A 17,289-nucleotide genomic window follows, 5' to 3' on the forward strand; every position below is an offset into this window, starting at 1 on the left:
CCGAGGTAACACAGCTCGACACTATAGTCTGTGGTGCCGAGGTACTTGATGTTAGTTAGTTTCAGAGTTTAGTTAAGTCTGCATCTTTCATTTCAGTGTCTGTGAAATAATAGTTGGCTGAGTCAGGGAGCTGTCCTGATCGCCAGGGAGTGGAGGTCCGCGCAAAGCACGCCCCACGCGTGAGTTCATGCCGGTCTTCTCGTCCACTAGTGGCGTGCGCGGCGTGGTCGCCATGGCGCTGAATGCGAAAGCAGCGAGAAGACCGTGTTGCATGTGTTGCATCTTATAAAATGGAAAAAACCAAAAAGGCGGCGGCTAGTGCGAGTTGTTCTGGCCGTCCATACATTGTTCGAGTACTCTGTGTTTTTCCTCCTAGCGCTTCTGTTCGTCTTCTTCCTCAGGTGCTTGACGCCAGCGACAGCGGGTGTTCGTGAGGCAATCGGGACCTGTCAAGTGGTATCAGAGCCGGTATGGCGAGCAGTGTTCCGGCAGGAGGTCGCGACGAGCGTTCGATGACTCCGCCATCCCGACGTCGCAAAGGAAGGTCGCCGCCGCCACGCTGGGGAACGCGTGGTAACCGGGGCGGCGGATTTGAGCGCGTCGTCGAACACGTCGTCGTCGAGCGAGTGGCGCCGTCCGGGAACTATCCAACATTGACGAAGACCAACTACCACGACTGGGCGGCCCTTATGCGCGTGATGCTGCAAGCGAGAGGCTTGTGGATCGCAGCGAGCGAGGGGACGGAGAACTACGCCGACGACCGGAACGCGTTGGAGGTGATCTCGAAGGCGTTGCCGCCCGAACTGATGGGTGTCGTGGCGGGCAAAGCCACAACGAAGGAGGCCTGGAGCATGCTGCGACTCAGGAACGTCGGTGTCGATCGTGTGAGGAAGGCCAAGGCGAGCTCCCTCAAGCGCGACTTCGACGCACTCACGTTTGAAGACGGTAAATCCGTGGACGATTTCAGCGTTCGAATTGGCCGGATCACCACTGAACTGGCCGGGCTCAGCAATGAACACACGGAGGAGGAAATTGTGAGAAAATTTCTGTAGGCTCTTCCCCCCAAGTTTGATCAGATTGCTGCCTCAATCGAAACATTACTTGATTTGAGCGAGGTGTCAGTCGACGAACTGGTGGGGAGACTCAAGGCGGCTGAGGAGCGCCTCGTGAAGGAACGTGGCGTTGTGGCCCCGTGGCTCAATCTTACGGAGGACGAGCTGATCTCCAAAATCGCCTCGCGCCTCAAGGTTGCTGGCGAGGGTGGATCGAACAACATCAAGCATCCATCGTCGTCGGGCAATGCTCATGGCCGTGGGCGCAGCCGTGGCCGCGGACGCGGCCGAAATGCTGGAAGACGCGGTGGTCGCTCGATCGCCAATGATGAGTGTCGCTACTGCGGGATTACGGGCCACTGGGCTCGCGAATGCAGGAAAAAGAAGCACGATGAACAGGTGCACGCCACGCAGGCTGACATGCAAGTTGAGGAGGCGGCTGCGTTGCTGCTAGCGGACGCTTCCATCGATGGCGATGTGGTGACCCAGTCCAGGGATGTCAAGTCAGGTGCAACAGCACCACCGGAGGTGCATCTCAAGGAGGACAAGCTATTCGTGCAGCTCGGTGACAAGGCTGTGGCCGACGCCCGGTGGGTGCTGGACACAGGCGTGACGAATCACATGACTAGTGACAACACTGCGTTCTCGTCGCTGGACACTAACGTGCGGGGCACGGTCCGGTTCGGGGACGGCTCCGTCACGGCCATTCAAGGTCGAGGGACGATCTTGTTGAAATGCAGGAATGACGCTCATCATGTCCTCGCCGGAGTCTACCTGATCCCTCGACTCACGACCAACATTGTGAGTTTGGGACAACTCGAGGAAGACGACCACAAGATACTGCTGCTCCATGGAAGGCTCAAGATTTGGGACGTCAAGGGCCAGCTGGTGGCAAATGTGGCGCGCACAGCAAATAGACTCTATGTCCTAGAGCTCGAGGTCGCGCGCCCGATTTGCCTCATGGTGCAGGGAAATATCGCAGCTTGGAGGTGGCATGCGCGGTTTGGCCACCTCAACTTTCGTGGATTGCGTCGACTAGCTGAGGAGAACATGGTGTGAGGGCTACCATAGATTGATCACATTGATCAGGTCTGCGACAGCTGCCTCGCCGGGAAGCAACGTCGACGCCCGTTCCCGACTAATGCCAAGTACAGAGCAGCGCGCAAGATCGAGCTCGTTCATGGGGACCTTTGTGGTCCGGTGATGCTAGCGACTCCGAGTGGCAGCTGGTATTTCTTCCTGCTAGTAGATGATTTAAGTCGTTTTATGTGGGTCACATTGATGTCAACAAAGGACCAATCGATGAGGGCCTTCATAGCCTTTAAGGCACAGGCGGAAGCTGAGGCAGGAACAAAGTTGGGAACTCTTCGCACCGACCATGGTGGCGAGTTCACGGCTCATTTGTTCGTCAAATACAGCACCCAGGAAGGCATTAGACGACACTTTACTGCTCCACACACTCTGGAGCAGAATGGGGTTGTCGAACGCATGAACCAAACTATCATGGGGATGGCAAGAAGTATGCTCAAGGCTATGAAGTTGCCAGGATGGCTCTGGGGGGAAGCAGTATCGACATCGGTCTACATATTGAATCGATCTCCCACTCAGAATGTTGAAGGGTGCACGCCTCATGAAGCATGGTATGGTTTAAGCCCTCTGTTGAACACTTTCGTACATTTGGATGTGTGGCGCATGCGCATGTAGGGCTGGAAACGAGCCGAGCCGAGCCAGGCTCGACTCGGCTCGGTCGGGCTCGGTACAGTAGCGAGCCGAGCCAGGCTCGGCTCGGTCGTCTGGCGAGCTCTGTCATCAGGCTCGGCTCGGCTCGGTGCAGGCTCGCGAGCTGGCTCGAGCCGGCTCGCGAGCCCAACCTCCAGTTGTATATATATTCCATAAAATCATCTCAAAACATACAAGAAGATACGCTACTCCTCAAAACATACAATAAGACATTTTAAACCAGCAGCAGTATCTCAAAGTATACAAGAGCAATGCATAATCCATTGATAAGCTCAAAATATTCAGTATCTCAAAGTTTCAACGACAAAATTAATTCAAATGATGCATCTTTTCTCTTGAGTCTTGACTCTTGACGTCCTTACTCCTTAGCTTAGCTTGTCTTATAGTTGTTTACTTGTCTCCATCCAATTCTTCCAAATTCTGTGAAGGCAATTCTAATTAGTTTACAAATAGCACTAAATAATTCATGTTTCCCCTATATTCTAACAAAGAGTATTAGAATTCAGATCTCTTACTAGTTGCTTTCCACCAAGCTTTTTGGAAATAGAATGTTCTCAACATTGTCCTCATCATCTTCTTCCTGATAAAATACAAAGTTCAATTAATGTGTGAAATAATAAAACTTTAAGAAATATACAAGATCAGCATACCACATATATCATGCTTCCATCATGTGTTCCTCGGATCCAGCTAGAAGAGCATACCAATGCCTCCACCATTGAAGGCCTTAGAGAACTACGATAATCATCAAGAGTTCTACCTCCCGTGCTAAAAGTAGACTCCGAAGACACTGATGTCGCCGGTATAGTTAGGAATTTCTTTGCCATTCTCGACACCACTGGAAATCTATGTGAATTAACCTTCCACCAATTCAGCAAATCAAACTCTTTGTCCGATAAACACACATTAGTCTCCTCCAAATAGATAAGCAACTCGCTCTTTGATGGGTTAGACTGAGTTGATGACAAGAAAGACTGAAATTGACATGAAGCGGATGGCAAACTACATGATCTTTCAATACTCAAAGATGAGGAAGCATTAGATTTGCTTTGAGACTCTTTTCTCTCTCTATGCTGCACCTCAAAATCCCCATAAAGTTTTTCTAACTCACTACGAACATCTTCTAATTCAAACAAAACTTGATGTTCATCAAATATCTTATTGAAGCACCACTCAATAAATCTCATTTTATACCTTGGATCAAGAATAGTAGCAATCACCATAACATTATTCTTTTCTTCCCAATACTTGTTAAACTTTTCCATCATAGCATTACCCATTGTTCTCAAATTCAAATTATTGGAGACCATTGCTGCCCTCAATGCAATTTTTATATCCACAATGTGAGGATAGAATAGATTCGCAGTAGGATATGAAGAAGCAGACAATGCAGTGGTAACTTTAGCTAAAGATGCAAGAATTGGTTCAATTGCAATAAACAAATCCCACTCTTCAGCTGTAGGTTCCCATTTATAGTTTAAATCTGCATCAGCATATGTTTCAATGGCTTCTTTATAAGCTATACAAGTATGCAACATCTTGTAAGTTGAACTCCATCTATTTGACACATCAAGACTCAACCCTTCTCCAATTTTCAAAGCTAGGGATCTACAAATCTCCACAAACTTATGCAGGCGAGAAGGAGATTTTTTTAATATACTTGACAGTAGATCTTAGATTGCTTATTAAAGAATCCAATGCAGCAGTCCCATCCTTAACAACCAAATTAATTATGTGTGCACAACATCTGATATGGAAATATTTTGCAACAAAAGCACTTCCTTGTCTAGCTGAAAATCTGGCCCTCAAACCTCGAATAGCACCATCATTGTTTGAGGCATTATCTAAAGTCATGGAAACAATTTTATCCTCTATTTTCCAGCCAGCAACACATTCATATACTGCTTGTCCTATAACAGGCCCTTTGTGTGGGGGGTCCAATTCAAAAAAAATCAGGACACGACATTGCATCTTCCAATCATTATCTATGTAGTGTGCAACCAAAAAAATGATAATGTTTGATTGGATGTCCACAAATCAGTGGTTAGGGAAATGTACTCAACACCTTTAAGGACTTTTGCTAGTGATTCTTTTTCAGACTCATAGATCTTTAAACATTCAGCTCTTATAGTCTTCCTACCAATGAACTCATATGAAGGATTCAAATACCTCATGACAATGTTAAACCAAGTATGCTCAACCATCCTAAATGGATACTCATGAACTATTATCATCTTAGCAATTAGTTTTTTTACTTGCTCATGGTTATAATCTTTAGGAGAAGTGATAGTAGGAAGGCCAGATCCAGATTCACCTGCTGTTGATGGAGCAAAATTTAGAAGAGATTGATCCTGTCGCGTACTCGAGTGGAGGAATTCAGAGATGGCAGATTGGTAGCCTGGCGGCCTGGCCCCTGGCAGCCTGGAGCGACGGAAGGGGCTCGGTCACGGTGGCTGTGGGCGTCGCATACTCGCGGTTGCTGGAGGCGGGAGTCATTCAGCCAAGCGGGGCGGCGGCCGGCGGGATGATAGGACGAGCTGGCGGCTGGCCGCTGGCAACAGAGAAGAAGAACAAAATGGTGAATTGAAAGTTGAAACCCTAGGTCCTAGCGTCGGCACTTCAGTAGTTTAGTTGTTCAGCTTCAACACTTGGCTGGGCTACGGGCTACCATAGTCTCCTATCGGACGCTGGTAAGTGGGCTGGTAAGATTTTGGCCGAGCCGCGAGCCGGCTCGGCTCGGCTCGGTACTTTAGCGAGCCCTGGAATCAGGCTCGGCTCGGGCTCATTCAGAGTCTCGAGCCTCTCCGAGCCGAGCCGAGCCTTAACGAGCCCGAGCTGGCTCACGAGCCTCGAGCTTTTTTTCCAGCCCTAGGCGCATGTAAAACAGGGGGCCAAACAGCTGTCAAAGCTGGAGGACAGAAGCACGCCGATGGTGTTCATTGGCTATGAGCATGGCAGCTGTTGGGACCATGCTTCGTCGCCGAAGGTCCTGCGGAAAGAAACAGCTTCGGCTGAAGCTGCTCGTACGTAATGCCGAAGGTACCATTCATGAAGCTTCGGTATTATAGTATATCCGAAGATGAAGGGTCGAACCGACTTAAAGATAGAATGACCTTTTAGTCCATAAGGGTCTGAGTCATTGTTGTAAACTTTTATGAGGGGTATGATTGTAATTCCTCACAGGTTGTGTCCTGTGCCTATAAATAGTGAACAGTATTCCTTTACTGTTCACGCAATCCTGTAATTGCAAACGCATTGCTCGGGAATTATTACTTATCAAGGCAAAGGTATAAATGTACCTAAGCGTTATGTTTTAACATTTCATACTCATATAATAAAATATGTGAATGATGTTATTTGTCCCTGACATATTTATCTTTAATATTTCATGTTTTATTTATTATTTTATATTATTTTGTAAGTCTAGTCACGAAGGTGCGACCTTCGTGATATTTTGCTTATGGTCTTCGTCCGAAGTTCATTAAATCCTTGGGGAAATAATGCTCCAGCGGACGAAGGGCATTAATATTTAACATTTTATGTTGCCTTGTTCTTAATTCATAGCATTTGAGAACAAGTCCCCAACAGCTGCAAAGCTTGGCGGTTTTACAACCCTGCCACGAAGCGTGTGCTGGTGTCCCGTGATGCTGTGTTTGAAGAAAATCGAGCATGGTGAAAGGGAAATGTGCCCTTGAGCTATTTCTATAATATTTTGGTGATTAAATGTCCAACACATAGTGAGTGATATATTATGTGTCAAATAAGCAAAAGGTGCAAATCATGTAACAAGGTACGTTTCTAGACTTAGTAAATTGTTTTGAGTACTAACATATTTTGTCTAAGTGCTAGAAACAGAGAAAAGAAAAGAAGAGAAGGATTGCAAGTGACTTGGTTGTGTACAGCCAAAGTCCAGCTCAGTCTGGCACACCGGACTGTCTGGTGTGCCAGGCCAGCTCCGGTGAACAGGCCGCTCTCGGGAAAGTTTGGTGGCGTACGACTATAATTCACCGAACTGTCCGGTGGTGCACTGGACTGTCCGGTGAGCCAACGGCCGCCAGCGCAACGGTCGGCCGCGCAATCCGCGGGCGACGCGTGGCCTGCGCCAACGGTCGGCAGGGGCACCAGACTATCCGGTGTGCACTGGACAGTGTCCGGTGCGCCAACTGCCACGAATCTACAACGGTCGTCTATGCCAGAATAGGAAGGAGATCGCGCACCGGACATGAACTGTGGCTGTCCGGTGGTGCACCGGACTGTCCGGTGCGCCACCCGACAGAAGGCAAGGATAGCCTTCCTTGTTGGCCTCCAACGGCTCCTAGCTGCCTTGGGGCTATAAAAGGGACCCCTAGGCATATGGAGGAGTTACCCAAGTATTCACTAAGCATTCTAAGACTCCCACACTCTGTCTCCGCGCACTTGATCGATCGTGTTAGTGATTTGAGCTCAGTTCTAGTTGTAAACTCTTTGTGCTTCATCTTGAGCTCAAGTCTTGGCTTGTGTGCGTGTGTGTGCTGTGGATTTGTGTGTGTTGCTCCCAACCTTACTCTTGTGTTTTTATTGTGATCTTTGTTGTAAGGGCGAGAGACTCCAACCTTTGGAGATTCCTCGCAAACGGGAAAAAGAGAAAAGCAAGAAAAGCTGTGGTATTCAAGTTGATCATTGGATCACTTGAAAGGGGTTGAGTGCAACCCTTGTCCATTGGGACGCCACAAGGTGGAAGTAGGCAAGTGTTACTTGGCCGAACCACGAGATAAAATCGCGTGTCTCTTGTGATTATTTTCTCTTTGATTGTCTATGTTCACAAGAGCTCGTTTTAAGCCACTTAACCATTCTAACCTTCATAACCAAAGTTTTGTGGCTATTAGTGTTGAATTTTACAGGATCACCTATTCACCCCCCTCTAGGTGCTCTCAATTGGTATCGGAGCCGTTCTCTTCATTTAAGGGACTAATCGCCCGAAGAGATGGATCCTAAGGGAAAGGGGATGGTGGTCAACGACAAGGAGAAGGAGTCCCTCTTCAACGAGCCAAGGGACGACAAGCCCACTGACTCAGGATCGAGTCACAAGAAGAGGGCCGAGAAGGAGAAGAGGCGGATCAAGAAGATCATTTACTACGACAGCGACGCCTCCTCTTCTTCACCAAGAGACGACGACGATGACTCGTCTAAAAAGAAACCGGTTAATCAAAACTATTCTTTTGATTATTCTCGTAATCCGTTCAATTCCAATGCTCACTTGCTTTCAATTCCACTCGGTAAACCTCCACACTTTGATGGAGAAGACTACTCTTTTTGGAGTCACAAAATGCGTAGTCACTTGTGTTCTCTCCATCCTAGTATTTGGGAGATAGTGGAAAATGGAATGCATTTCGATAGTACAGATAACCCTGTGTTTATTAATGAGCAAATTCATAAGAATGCACAAGCTACTACTGTTTTGCTAGCATCCTTGTGCAGGGATGAATACAACAAGGTGAGTGGCTTGGACAACACCAAGCAAATTTGGGATACCCTCAAGATATCACATGAGGGAAACGACGCCACCATGATCACCAAAATGGAGTTGGTGGAAGGCGAGTTGGGAAGGTTCACGATGATCACGGGAGATGAGCTAACACAAACATACAACAGGCTCAAGACCCTGGTCAACAAGATTAGGAGCTATGGAAGCACAAGATGGACGGACCACAACATTGTCCGACTAATGCTAAGGTCATTCACGGTAATTGACCCCCATCTTGTTAACCTTATTCGTGAGAATCCTAGGTACACCAAGATGACGCTCGAGGAGATTCTTGGGAAGTTTATGAGCGGGCACATGATGGTGAAGGAGGCTCGATATGTGGACGACGCTCTAAACGGTCCACTCCCCGTCCACGAGCCTCAAACCATTGCCCTCAAAGCAACCAGTAGCAGGGAGACGCTACCAAGTAAGGTGGAACAAGTGGAGGCCGCTGGCCTCAACAAAGATGAGATGGCGCTTATCATCAAGCGATTCAAGACCGCACTAAAAGGACGCAAGGAGTACCCCAACAAGAATAAGACAAGGGGAAAGCGCTCCTGCTTCAAATGCGGTAAGACTGGTCATTTTATTGCTCAATGTCCCAATAATGAAAATGACTAGGGGAATAAAGACATGGGAAGAAGGAGAAGAAGAAAAGCTACAGGAAGGCGAAAGGCGAGGCTCACCTTGGCAAAGAATGGGATTCAGACTGCTCTTCATCCGACTCTAACGATGAAGGATGGCAACCTCGGCCTTCAACAAGTCTTCGCTCTTCCCCAACGAACGCCACACCTGCCTCATGGCCAAGGAAAAGAAGGTGAGTGTTCGAGATTCTCCCAAGTACTCTACTTCTAGTGTTGAGGATTCTAGTGATGATGAAGTAGATTACACTAGCTTGTTCAAAGGATTAGATAGAGCTAAAGTAGAAAAGATTAATGAGTTGATTGATGCTTTAAATGAAAAAGATAGACTGCTAGAGAGGCAAGAGGACATTTTGTATGAGGAACATGACAAATTTGTTAGTGTTCAAAAGTCTCTTGCCTTAGAACTTAAGAGAAATGAAGTGTTGTCTTCTGAGATATCTGCTTGCCATGAAACTGTATCTAGTTTAAAGAGTTTAAATGATGATTTAAATGCTAAGCTAAAGGAAGCAAATAAATCTAGTTCATGTGTAAAGCATGTTAGTATTTGTAATAGATGTAAAGATTTTGATGTTGATGCTTGTAATGAACACCTTATGTCTATTACTAAATTAAATGACGAGGTGGCAAGTCTTAATGCTCAACTTAAGACTTGCAAGGTTGACTTTGATAAGCTAAAATTTGCTAGGGATGCCTACACTATTGGTAGACACCCCTCTATTAAGGATGGACTTGGTTTTCGAAAGGAAACCAAGAACTTAACAAGCCAAAAGGCTCCCGTTCTCAACAAGGAGAAAGGGAAGGCCCCTATGGCTAATAGTGCTCAAAGGAATCATGCTTTCATTTATAGTGATAGAAAATTTTCTAGAAATGCTCATAGGAGTTATGATCATGATGTCTTTAATTCACATGCTATGTTTGCTTCTAGCTCTACTTTTGTGCATGGTAGAAGTAAACCTAGGAGAAATCATGTTGTGCATCATGTGCCTCGGAAAGTATGTAATGAACCTTCTACAATTTACCATGCTTGCAATACTTCTTTTGCAATTTGTTGTAAGAATGAAAAAGTAGTTGCTAGGAAATTGGGATCCAAATGCAAAGGAGATAAGACTTGTATTTGGGTTCCAAAGGCTATTGTAACTAACCTTGTAGGACCCAACAAGAGTTGGGTACCTAAAACCCAAGCTTAAATTGTCTTGCAGGTTTATGCATCCGGGGGCTCAAGCTGGATTATCGACAGCGGATGCGCAAACCACATGACGGGGGAGAAGAAGATGTTCACCTCCTACACCAAGAACAAGGATTCCCAGGATACGATTATCTTTGGAGATGGGAACCAAGGCAAGGTCAAAGGCTTGGGCAAGATAGCCATCACCAACGAGCACTCCATTTCAAACGTGTTTCTAGTAGAGTCGCTTGGTTACAATCTCCTGTCTGTAAGTCAATTGTGCCACATGGGCTACAATTGTTTGTTTACAAATGTTGATGTTTTTGACTTTAGAAGGAGTGATGGTTCATTAGCGTTTAAGGGTGTATTAGACAACAAACTCTACTTAGTTGATTTTTTGAAAGAGGAGGCCGATCTAGATGCATGCTTAATAGCTAAGACTAGCATGGGCTGGCTGTGGCATCGCCGTTTAGCACATGTTGGGATGAAGAACCTTCATAAACTTCTAAAGGGAGAACATGTGTTAGGACTAACCAATGTCTGCTTCGAAAAAGATAGACCTTGTGCAGCTTGTCAGGCTGGGAAACAGGTGGGAAGCACTCATCACAGCAAGAATGTGATGACAACGTCAAGACCACTGAAGCTTCTCCACATGGACCTCTTCGGACCCGTCGCCTACCTTAGCATCGGGGGAAGTAAGTATGGTCTTGTTATTGTAGATGACTTTTCGTGCTTCACTTGGGTGTTCTTTTTACAGGATAAATCATAAACCCAAGGGACTCTAAAGCGCTTTCTAAGGAGGGCTCAAAACGAATTTGAACTCAAGGTGAAAAAGATTAGGAGCGACAACGGGTCCGAGTTCAAGAACTTACAAGTTGAGGAGTATCTTGAGGAGGAAGGTGTCAAGAATGAGTTCTCCGCTCCCTACACACCACACCAAAATGGTGTGGTAGAGAGTAAGAATAGGACGCTTATCGACATGGCGAGGACGATGCTTGGAGAGTTCAAGACGCCCGAGCGGTTTTGGTCAGAAGCTGTGAACACAGCTTGCCATGCCATAAACCAGCTCTATCTGCATCGTCTCCTCAATAAGACCTCCTACGAACTCCTTACCGGTAACAAACCCAATGTCTCTTAGTTTCGTGTATTTGGGAGCAAATGCTACATTTTGGTGAAGAAAGGTAGACATTCCAAATTTGCTCCCAAAGCTGTAGAAGGGTTTTTACTAGGGTATGACTCAAATACAAAGGCATATAGGGTCTTCAACAAATCATCGGGTTTGGTTGAAGTCTCTAGCGACGTTGTATTTGATGAGACTACTGGCTCTCCAAGAGAGCAAGTTGATCTTGATGATATAGATGAAGATGATGTTCCAACGGCCGCAATGCGCACAATGGCGATTGGTGATGTGCGACCATGGAAACAACAGGAGCAAGATCAACCTTCTTCCTCAACGATGGTGCATCCCCCAATTCAAGATGATGAACAGGTTCATCAAGAAGAGGCGTGTGATCAAGGGGGAGCACAAGAAGAACAAGCTATGGAGGAAGAAGCATCACCGGCCCCTCCAACTCAAGTCCGAGCGACGATTCAAAGAAATCACCCCATCGATCAGATTCTAGGTGACATAAGCAAGGGAGTAACTACTCGCTCAAGATTAGCTAATTTTTGTGAGCATTACTCGTTTGTCTCTTCTATTGAGCCCTTCAGGGTAGAAGAAGCCTTGCAAGATCCGGACTGGGTGTTGGCTATGCAGGAAGAGCTCAACAACTTCAAGAGGAACGAAGTTTGGAGCCTGGTGCCACGTCCAAAGCAAAATGTTGTGGGAACCAAGTGGGTGTTCCACAACAAGCAAGACGAGCACGGGGTGGTGACAAGAAACAAGGCTCGACTTGTGGCAAAAGGTTATGCCCAAGTCACAAGTTTGGATTTCAAGGAGACTTTTGCTCCTGTGGCTAGGCTAGAGTCTATTAGAATATTATTAGCCTATGCCGCTCACCACTCTTTTAGGTTGTTTCAAATGGATGTGAAGAGCGCTTTCCTCAACGGGCCAATCAAGGAGGAGGTGTATGTGGAACAACCCCCTGACTTTGAGGATGACAGGTACCCCGACCATGTGTGTAAGCTCTCTAAGGCGCTCTATGGACTTAAGCAAGCCCCAAGAGCATGGTATGAATGCCTTAGAGATTTCTTAATTGCTAATTCTTTCAAGGTTGGGAAAGCCGATCCCACTCTTTTCACTCAGACTTGTAACGGTGATCTTTTTGTGTGCCAAATTTATGTCGATGACATAATATTTGGTTCTACTAATCAAAAATCTTGTGAGGAGTTTAGCAGGCTGATGACTCAAAAGTTTGAGATGTCAATGATGGGCGAGTTGAACTACTTCCTTGGGTTCCAAGTGAAGCAACTCAAGGATGGCACCTTCATCTCCCAAACGAAGTACACTCAAGATCTTCTCAAGTGGTTTGGGATGAAGGACGCTAAGCCCACGAAGACACCGATGGGAACCGACGGACATGTCGACCTCAACAAAGGGGGTAAGTCCGTTGATCAAAAGGCATACCAGTCTATGATAGGGTCATTACTTTATTTATGTGCTAGTAGACCGGATATTATGCTTAGCGTATGCATGTGTGCTAGATATCAATCTGACCCAAGGGAATGTCACCTTGTGGCCGTTAAGCGGATTCTTAGATATTTAGTTTCTACGCCTTGCTTCGGGTCTGGTATCCAAAGGGGTCAACCTTTAACTTAATTGGATATTCAGACTCCGATTATGCTGAATGCAAGGTTGATAGGAAGAGTACATCAGGGACGTGCCAATTCCTAGGAAGGTCCCTGGTGTCTTGGAGTTCAAAGAAACAAACCTCTATTGCCCTATCCACCGTTGAGGCCGAGTATGTTGCCACAGGATAGTGTTGCGCGCAACTACTTTGGATGAGGCAAACCCTCCGGGACTTTGGCTACAATCTGAGCAAAGTCCCACTCCTATGTGACAATGAGAGTGCAATCCGCATGGCGGATAATTGTGAGCACCTAGAGGGGGGGGTGAATAGGTGATCCTGTAAAACTTACACTTATAGCCACAAAAACTTGGTTAATCGTTAGCACAATAATTGCCAAGTGGCTAGAGAGGAGCCAAGACACAATAATCACAAGAAATCAATCACAGAGATGACACGGTGGTTATCCCGTGGTTCGGCCAGGTACAAAACTTGCCTACTCCACGTTGTGGCGTCCCAACGGACGAGAGTTGCACTCAACTCCTCTCAAGTGATCCAATGATCAACTTGAATACCACGGTGTTCTTCTTTTCTTTGATCTTTTCCCGTTTGCGAGGAATCTCCACAACTTGGAGTCTCTCGCCCTTACAATTGAATTTCACAAAGAAGCACGGAGTAAGGGAGGGAAGCAACACACACAAATCCACAGCAAAATGCGCACACACACGGCCAAGAAACGAGCTCAAGAGACTATCTCAAAGTTCACACTAGAACGAGCTCGAATCACTGAGAATGACAAACGAATGCGCAAAGACTGAGTGTGGATGATCAAGAATGCTCTAAGGTTGCTTGGTTGTCTCCTCCATGCGCCTAGGGGTCCCTTTTATAGCCCCAAGGCAGCTAGGAGCCGTTGAGAACAAATCTGGAAGGCCATCCTTGCCTTCTGTCGTCGGGCGCACCGGACAGTCCGGTGCACACCGGACACTGTCCGGTGCCCGATTTATTTCCTTAAACAGCGCAGCCGACCGTTGCCGACCGTTGCAGATCTGGCGCACCGGACAGTCCGGTGCACACCGGACAGTCCGGTGCCTCCTTCCGACCGTTGGCCAGACCACGTGTCGCGCGCAGATTCCGCGGCCGACCGTTGGCTCGGCCGACCGTTGGCTCACCGGACAGTCCGGTGCACACCGGACAGTCCGGTGAATTTTAGCCGTACGCCGTCGGCAAATTCCCGAGAGCGGCGTCTTCAGGTCGAGGCAGCCTGGCGCACCGGACACTGTCCGGTGCACCACCGGACAGTCCGGTGCCCCAGACCGAAACAGCCTGTTGGCTGTACACAGCCAACAATCTCCTTTTCTTCTTCTCTCTGTTTCTAACACTTAGATAAATATATTAGTACACAAAACCAATGTACTAAGGCTTAGAAACATACCTTTGCTCTAGATTTGCACTTTGTTCATCCATGGGCATGAATCACATTTAAGCACTTGTGTTGACACTCAATCACCAAAATACTTAGAAATGGCCCAAGGGCACATTTCCCTTTCAATCTCCCCCTTTTTGGTGATTTATGCCAACACAACATAAAGCAACTAGAACAAGTGCAAAATCACTTCAAATAAAACTCAAATTGTTTTTGATTCAATTTTGGCATATATGGATCATCCTTTGCCACCACTTGGTTTGTTTTTGCAAATCAAACTCAAATCTCTATCTCTAAGTCAAACACACATGTTGAAGCATAGGGAGAGTCATTCCAAAAGAGATTGATCAAAGATTTCAAAAACTCCCCCTATTTCCCATAATCAATACTTCTCCCCACTAGAAGCCAACTTTTGACGAAAGAGACAATGCAAGAGTTTTGAACAAACCAAAAGCTCTATTTTACTATTTTCAAAATCTCTCAAGTGGTAGCTGATCCATTTATTGCTTTGGCCTTTATTTTCTCCCCCTTTGGCATCAAGCACCAAAAACGGGATCAATCTTGGCCCTTTTTAACCCCATTGCCTCACCAAAATCTTCAATTAAGAGTACAAAGGCAATAAAATCATAGAGATGAACTTGGAATAAGTTACCCGCTCATCGGAGTGCAGTGGAAGTCTTGCATGGTCCAAGTTCACCTTTCCCTTTCAATCCACCTTCGAGACTAAATCAAGCAAACTCAAGCAAATGGTTAGTCTCAAAGGGTCAAGTTGTAACACATCTCCCCCTAAACATGTGCATCACTTTGCAACGGACTTGTGAGGTCCAGGGAGTGTTTGTACAACTTGAGCACCACAATAAGCAACAAAATGCAGAATGAACATGATCAAAGGCATAAACACATGTATACTACAATTCAATCCAAGTTCCGCGAATCTAAGACATTTAGCTCACTACGCAGCCTGCAAAAGGTCTTCTCATCTAGAGGCTTGGTAAAGATATCGGCTAGCTGGTTCTCGGTGCTAACATGAAACACTTCGATATCTCCCTTTTGCTGGTGGTCTCTCAAAAAGTGATGTCGGATGTCTATGTGCTTTGTGCGGCTGTGTTCAACAGGATTTTCCGCCATGCGGATAGCACTCTCATTATCACATAGGAGTGGGACTTTGCTCAGATTGTAGCCAAAGTCCCGGAGGGTTTGCCTCATCCAAAGTAGTTGCGCGCAACACTGTCCTGCGGCAACATACTTGGCCTCAGCGGTGGATAGGGCAACGGAGGTTTGTTTCTTAGAATTCCATGACACCAGGGACCTTCCTAAGAATTGGCACGTCCCCGATGTACTCTTCCTATCGACCTTACATCCAGCATAGTCGGAGTCTGAGTATCCAACCAAGTCAAAGGTAGACCCCTTTGGATACCAGAGCCCGAAGCAAGGCGTAGCAACTAAATATCTAAGAATTCGCTTCACCGCCACTAAGTGACATTCCTTAGGATCGGATTGAAATCTAGCACACATGCATACGCTAAGCATAATATCCGGTCTACTAGCACATAAATAAAGTAAAGACCCTATCATTGACCGGTATGCTTTTTGATCAACGGACTTACCTCCTTTGTTGAGGTCTGTGTGTCCGTCGGTTCCCATCGGCGTCTTTGCGGGCTTGGCGTCCTTCATCCCAAACCTCTTTAGCAGGTCTTGCGTGTACTTCGTTTGGGAGATGAAAGTGCCGTCCTTGAGTTGCTTCACTTGGAACCCAAGGAAGTAGTTCAACTCGCCCATCATCGACATCTCGAATTTCTGCGTCATCACCCTGCTAAACTCTTCACAAGACTTTTGGTTAGTGGAACCAAATATTATGTCATCGACATAAATTTGGCACACAAACAAATCACCATTACAAGTCTTAGTAAAAAGAGTTGGATCGGCTTTCCCAACCTGGAAAGCATTAGCAATTAAGAAATCTCTAAGGCATTCATACCATGCTCTTGGGGCTTGCTTAAGTCCATAGAGCGCCTTAGAGAGCTTACACACGTGGTCGGGGTACCGTTCATCCTCGAAGCCAGGGGGTTGCTCCACATACACCTCCTCCTTGATTGGCCCGTTGAGGAAAGCGCTCTTCACATCCATTTGGTACAACCTGAAAGAATGGTGAGCGGCATATGCTAGCAAGATTCGAATTGACTCTAGCCTAGCCACAGGAGCAAAAGTCTCCTCGAAATCCAAACCTGCGACTTGGGCATAACCTTTTGCCACAAGTCGAGCCTTGTTTCTCGTCACCACCCCGTGCTCGTCCTGTTTGTTGCGGAACACCCACTTGGTTCCCACAACATTTTGCTTGGGACGAGGCACCAGCGTCCAAACTTCATTTCTCTTGAAGTTGTTGAGCTCCTCCTGCATGGCCAGCACCCAGTCCGGATCTAGCAAGGCCTCCTCTACCCTGAAAGGCTCAATAGAAGAGACAAAGGAGTAATGCTCACAAAAATTAACTAATCGAGAACGAGTAGTTACTCCCTTGCTAATGTCACCCAGAATTTGGTCGACGGGATGATCCCTTTGAATCATCGCTCGAACTTGGGTTGGAGGTGCCGGTTGCGCATCTTCCTCCATCACATGATCATCTTGTGCTCCCCCTTGATCACACGCCTCCTGTTGATGAACCTGTTCATCGTCTTGAGTTGGGGGTAGCACCATAGTTGAGGAAGGTGGTTGATCTCGTTCATCTTGTTCCTGTGGCCGCACTTCTCCAATCGCCATGGTTCGTATAGCGGCCGTCGGAACATCTTCTTCGTCTACATCATCACAATCAACAACTTGCTCTCTTGGAGAGCCATTAGTCTCATCAAATACAACGTCGCTAGAGATTTCAACCAAACCCGATGATTTGTTGAAAACTCTATACGCCTTTGTATTTGAGTCATAACCTAACAAAAACCCTTCTACAGCTTTGGGAGCAAATTTTGAATTTCTACCCTTCTTCACTAGAATGTAGCACTTGCTCCCAAATACACGAAAGTACGATACATTGGGTTTGTTACC

At 46.6% G+C, this 17,289-nt stretch overlaps 1 protein-coding gene across 1 annotated transcript; it reads right to left on the reverse strand.

The window, feature by feature from the left end:
- Window positions 1-3,191: 3,191 nt before the first annotated feature.
- Window positions 3,192-5,146, reverse strand: LOC109940849 (zinc finger BED domain-containing protein RICESLEEPER 2-like). The gene is made up of 2 exons (XM_020541181.2): window positions 3,443-5,146; window positions 3,192-3,372 (listed from the first exon to the last, which is right to left on the reverse strand). Exons 1-2 carry the CDS (start codon window positions 4,328-4,330, stop codon window positions 3,307-3,309), a joined length of 954 nt encoding a protein of 317 aa, XP_020396770.1. The 5' UTR covers window positions 4,331-5,146; the 3' UTR covers window positions 3,192-3,306.
- Window positions 5,147-17,289: the final 12,143 nt, after the last annotated feature.

This window comes from Zea mays, chromosome 7, assembly GCF_902167145.1.
Source record: "Zea mays cultivar B73 chromosome 7, Zm-B73-REFERENCE-NAM-5.0, whole genome shotgun sequence".
Taxonomy (NCBI): Eukaryota; Viridiplantae; Streptophyta; class Magnoliopsida; order Poales; family Poaceae; genus Zea; species Zea mays.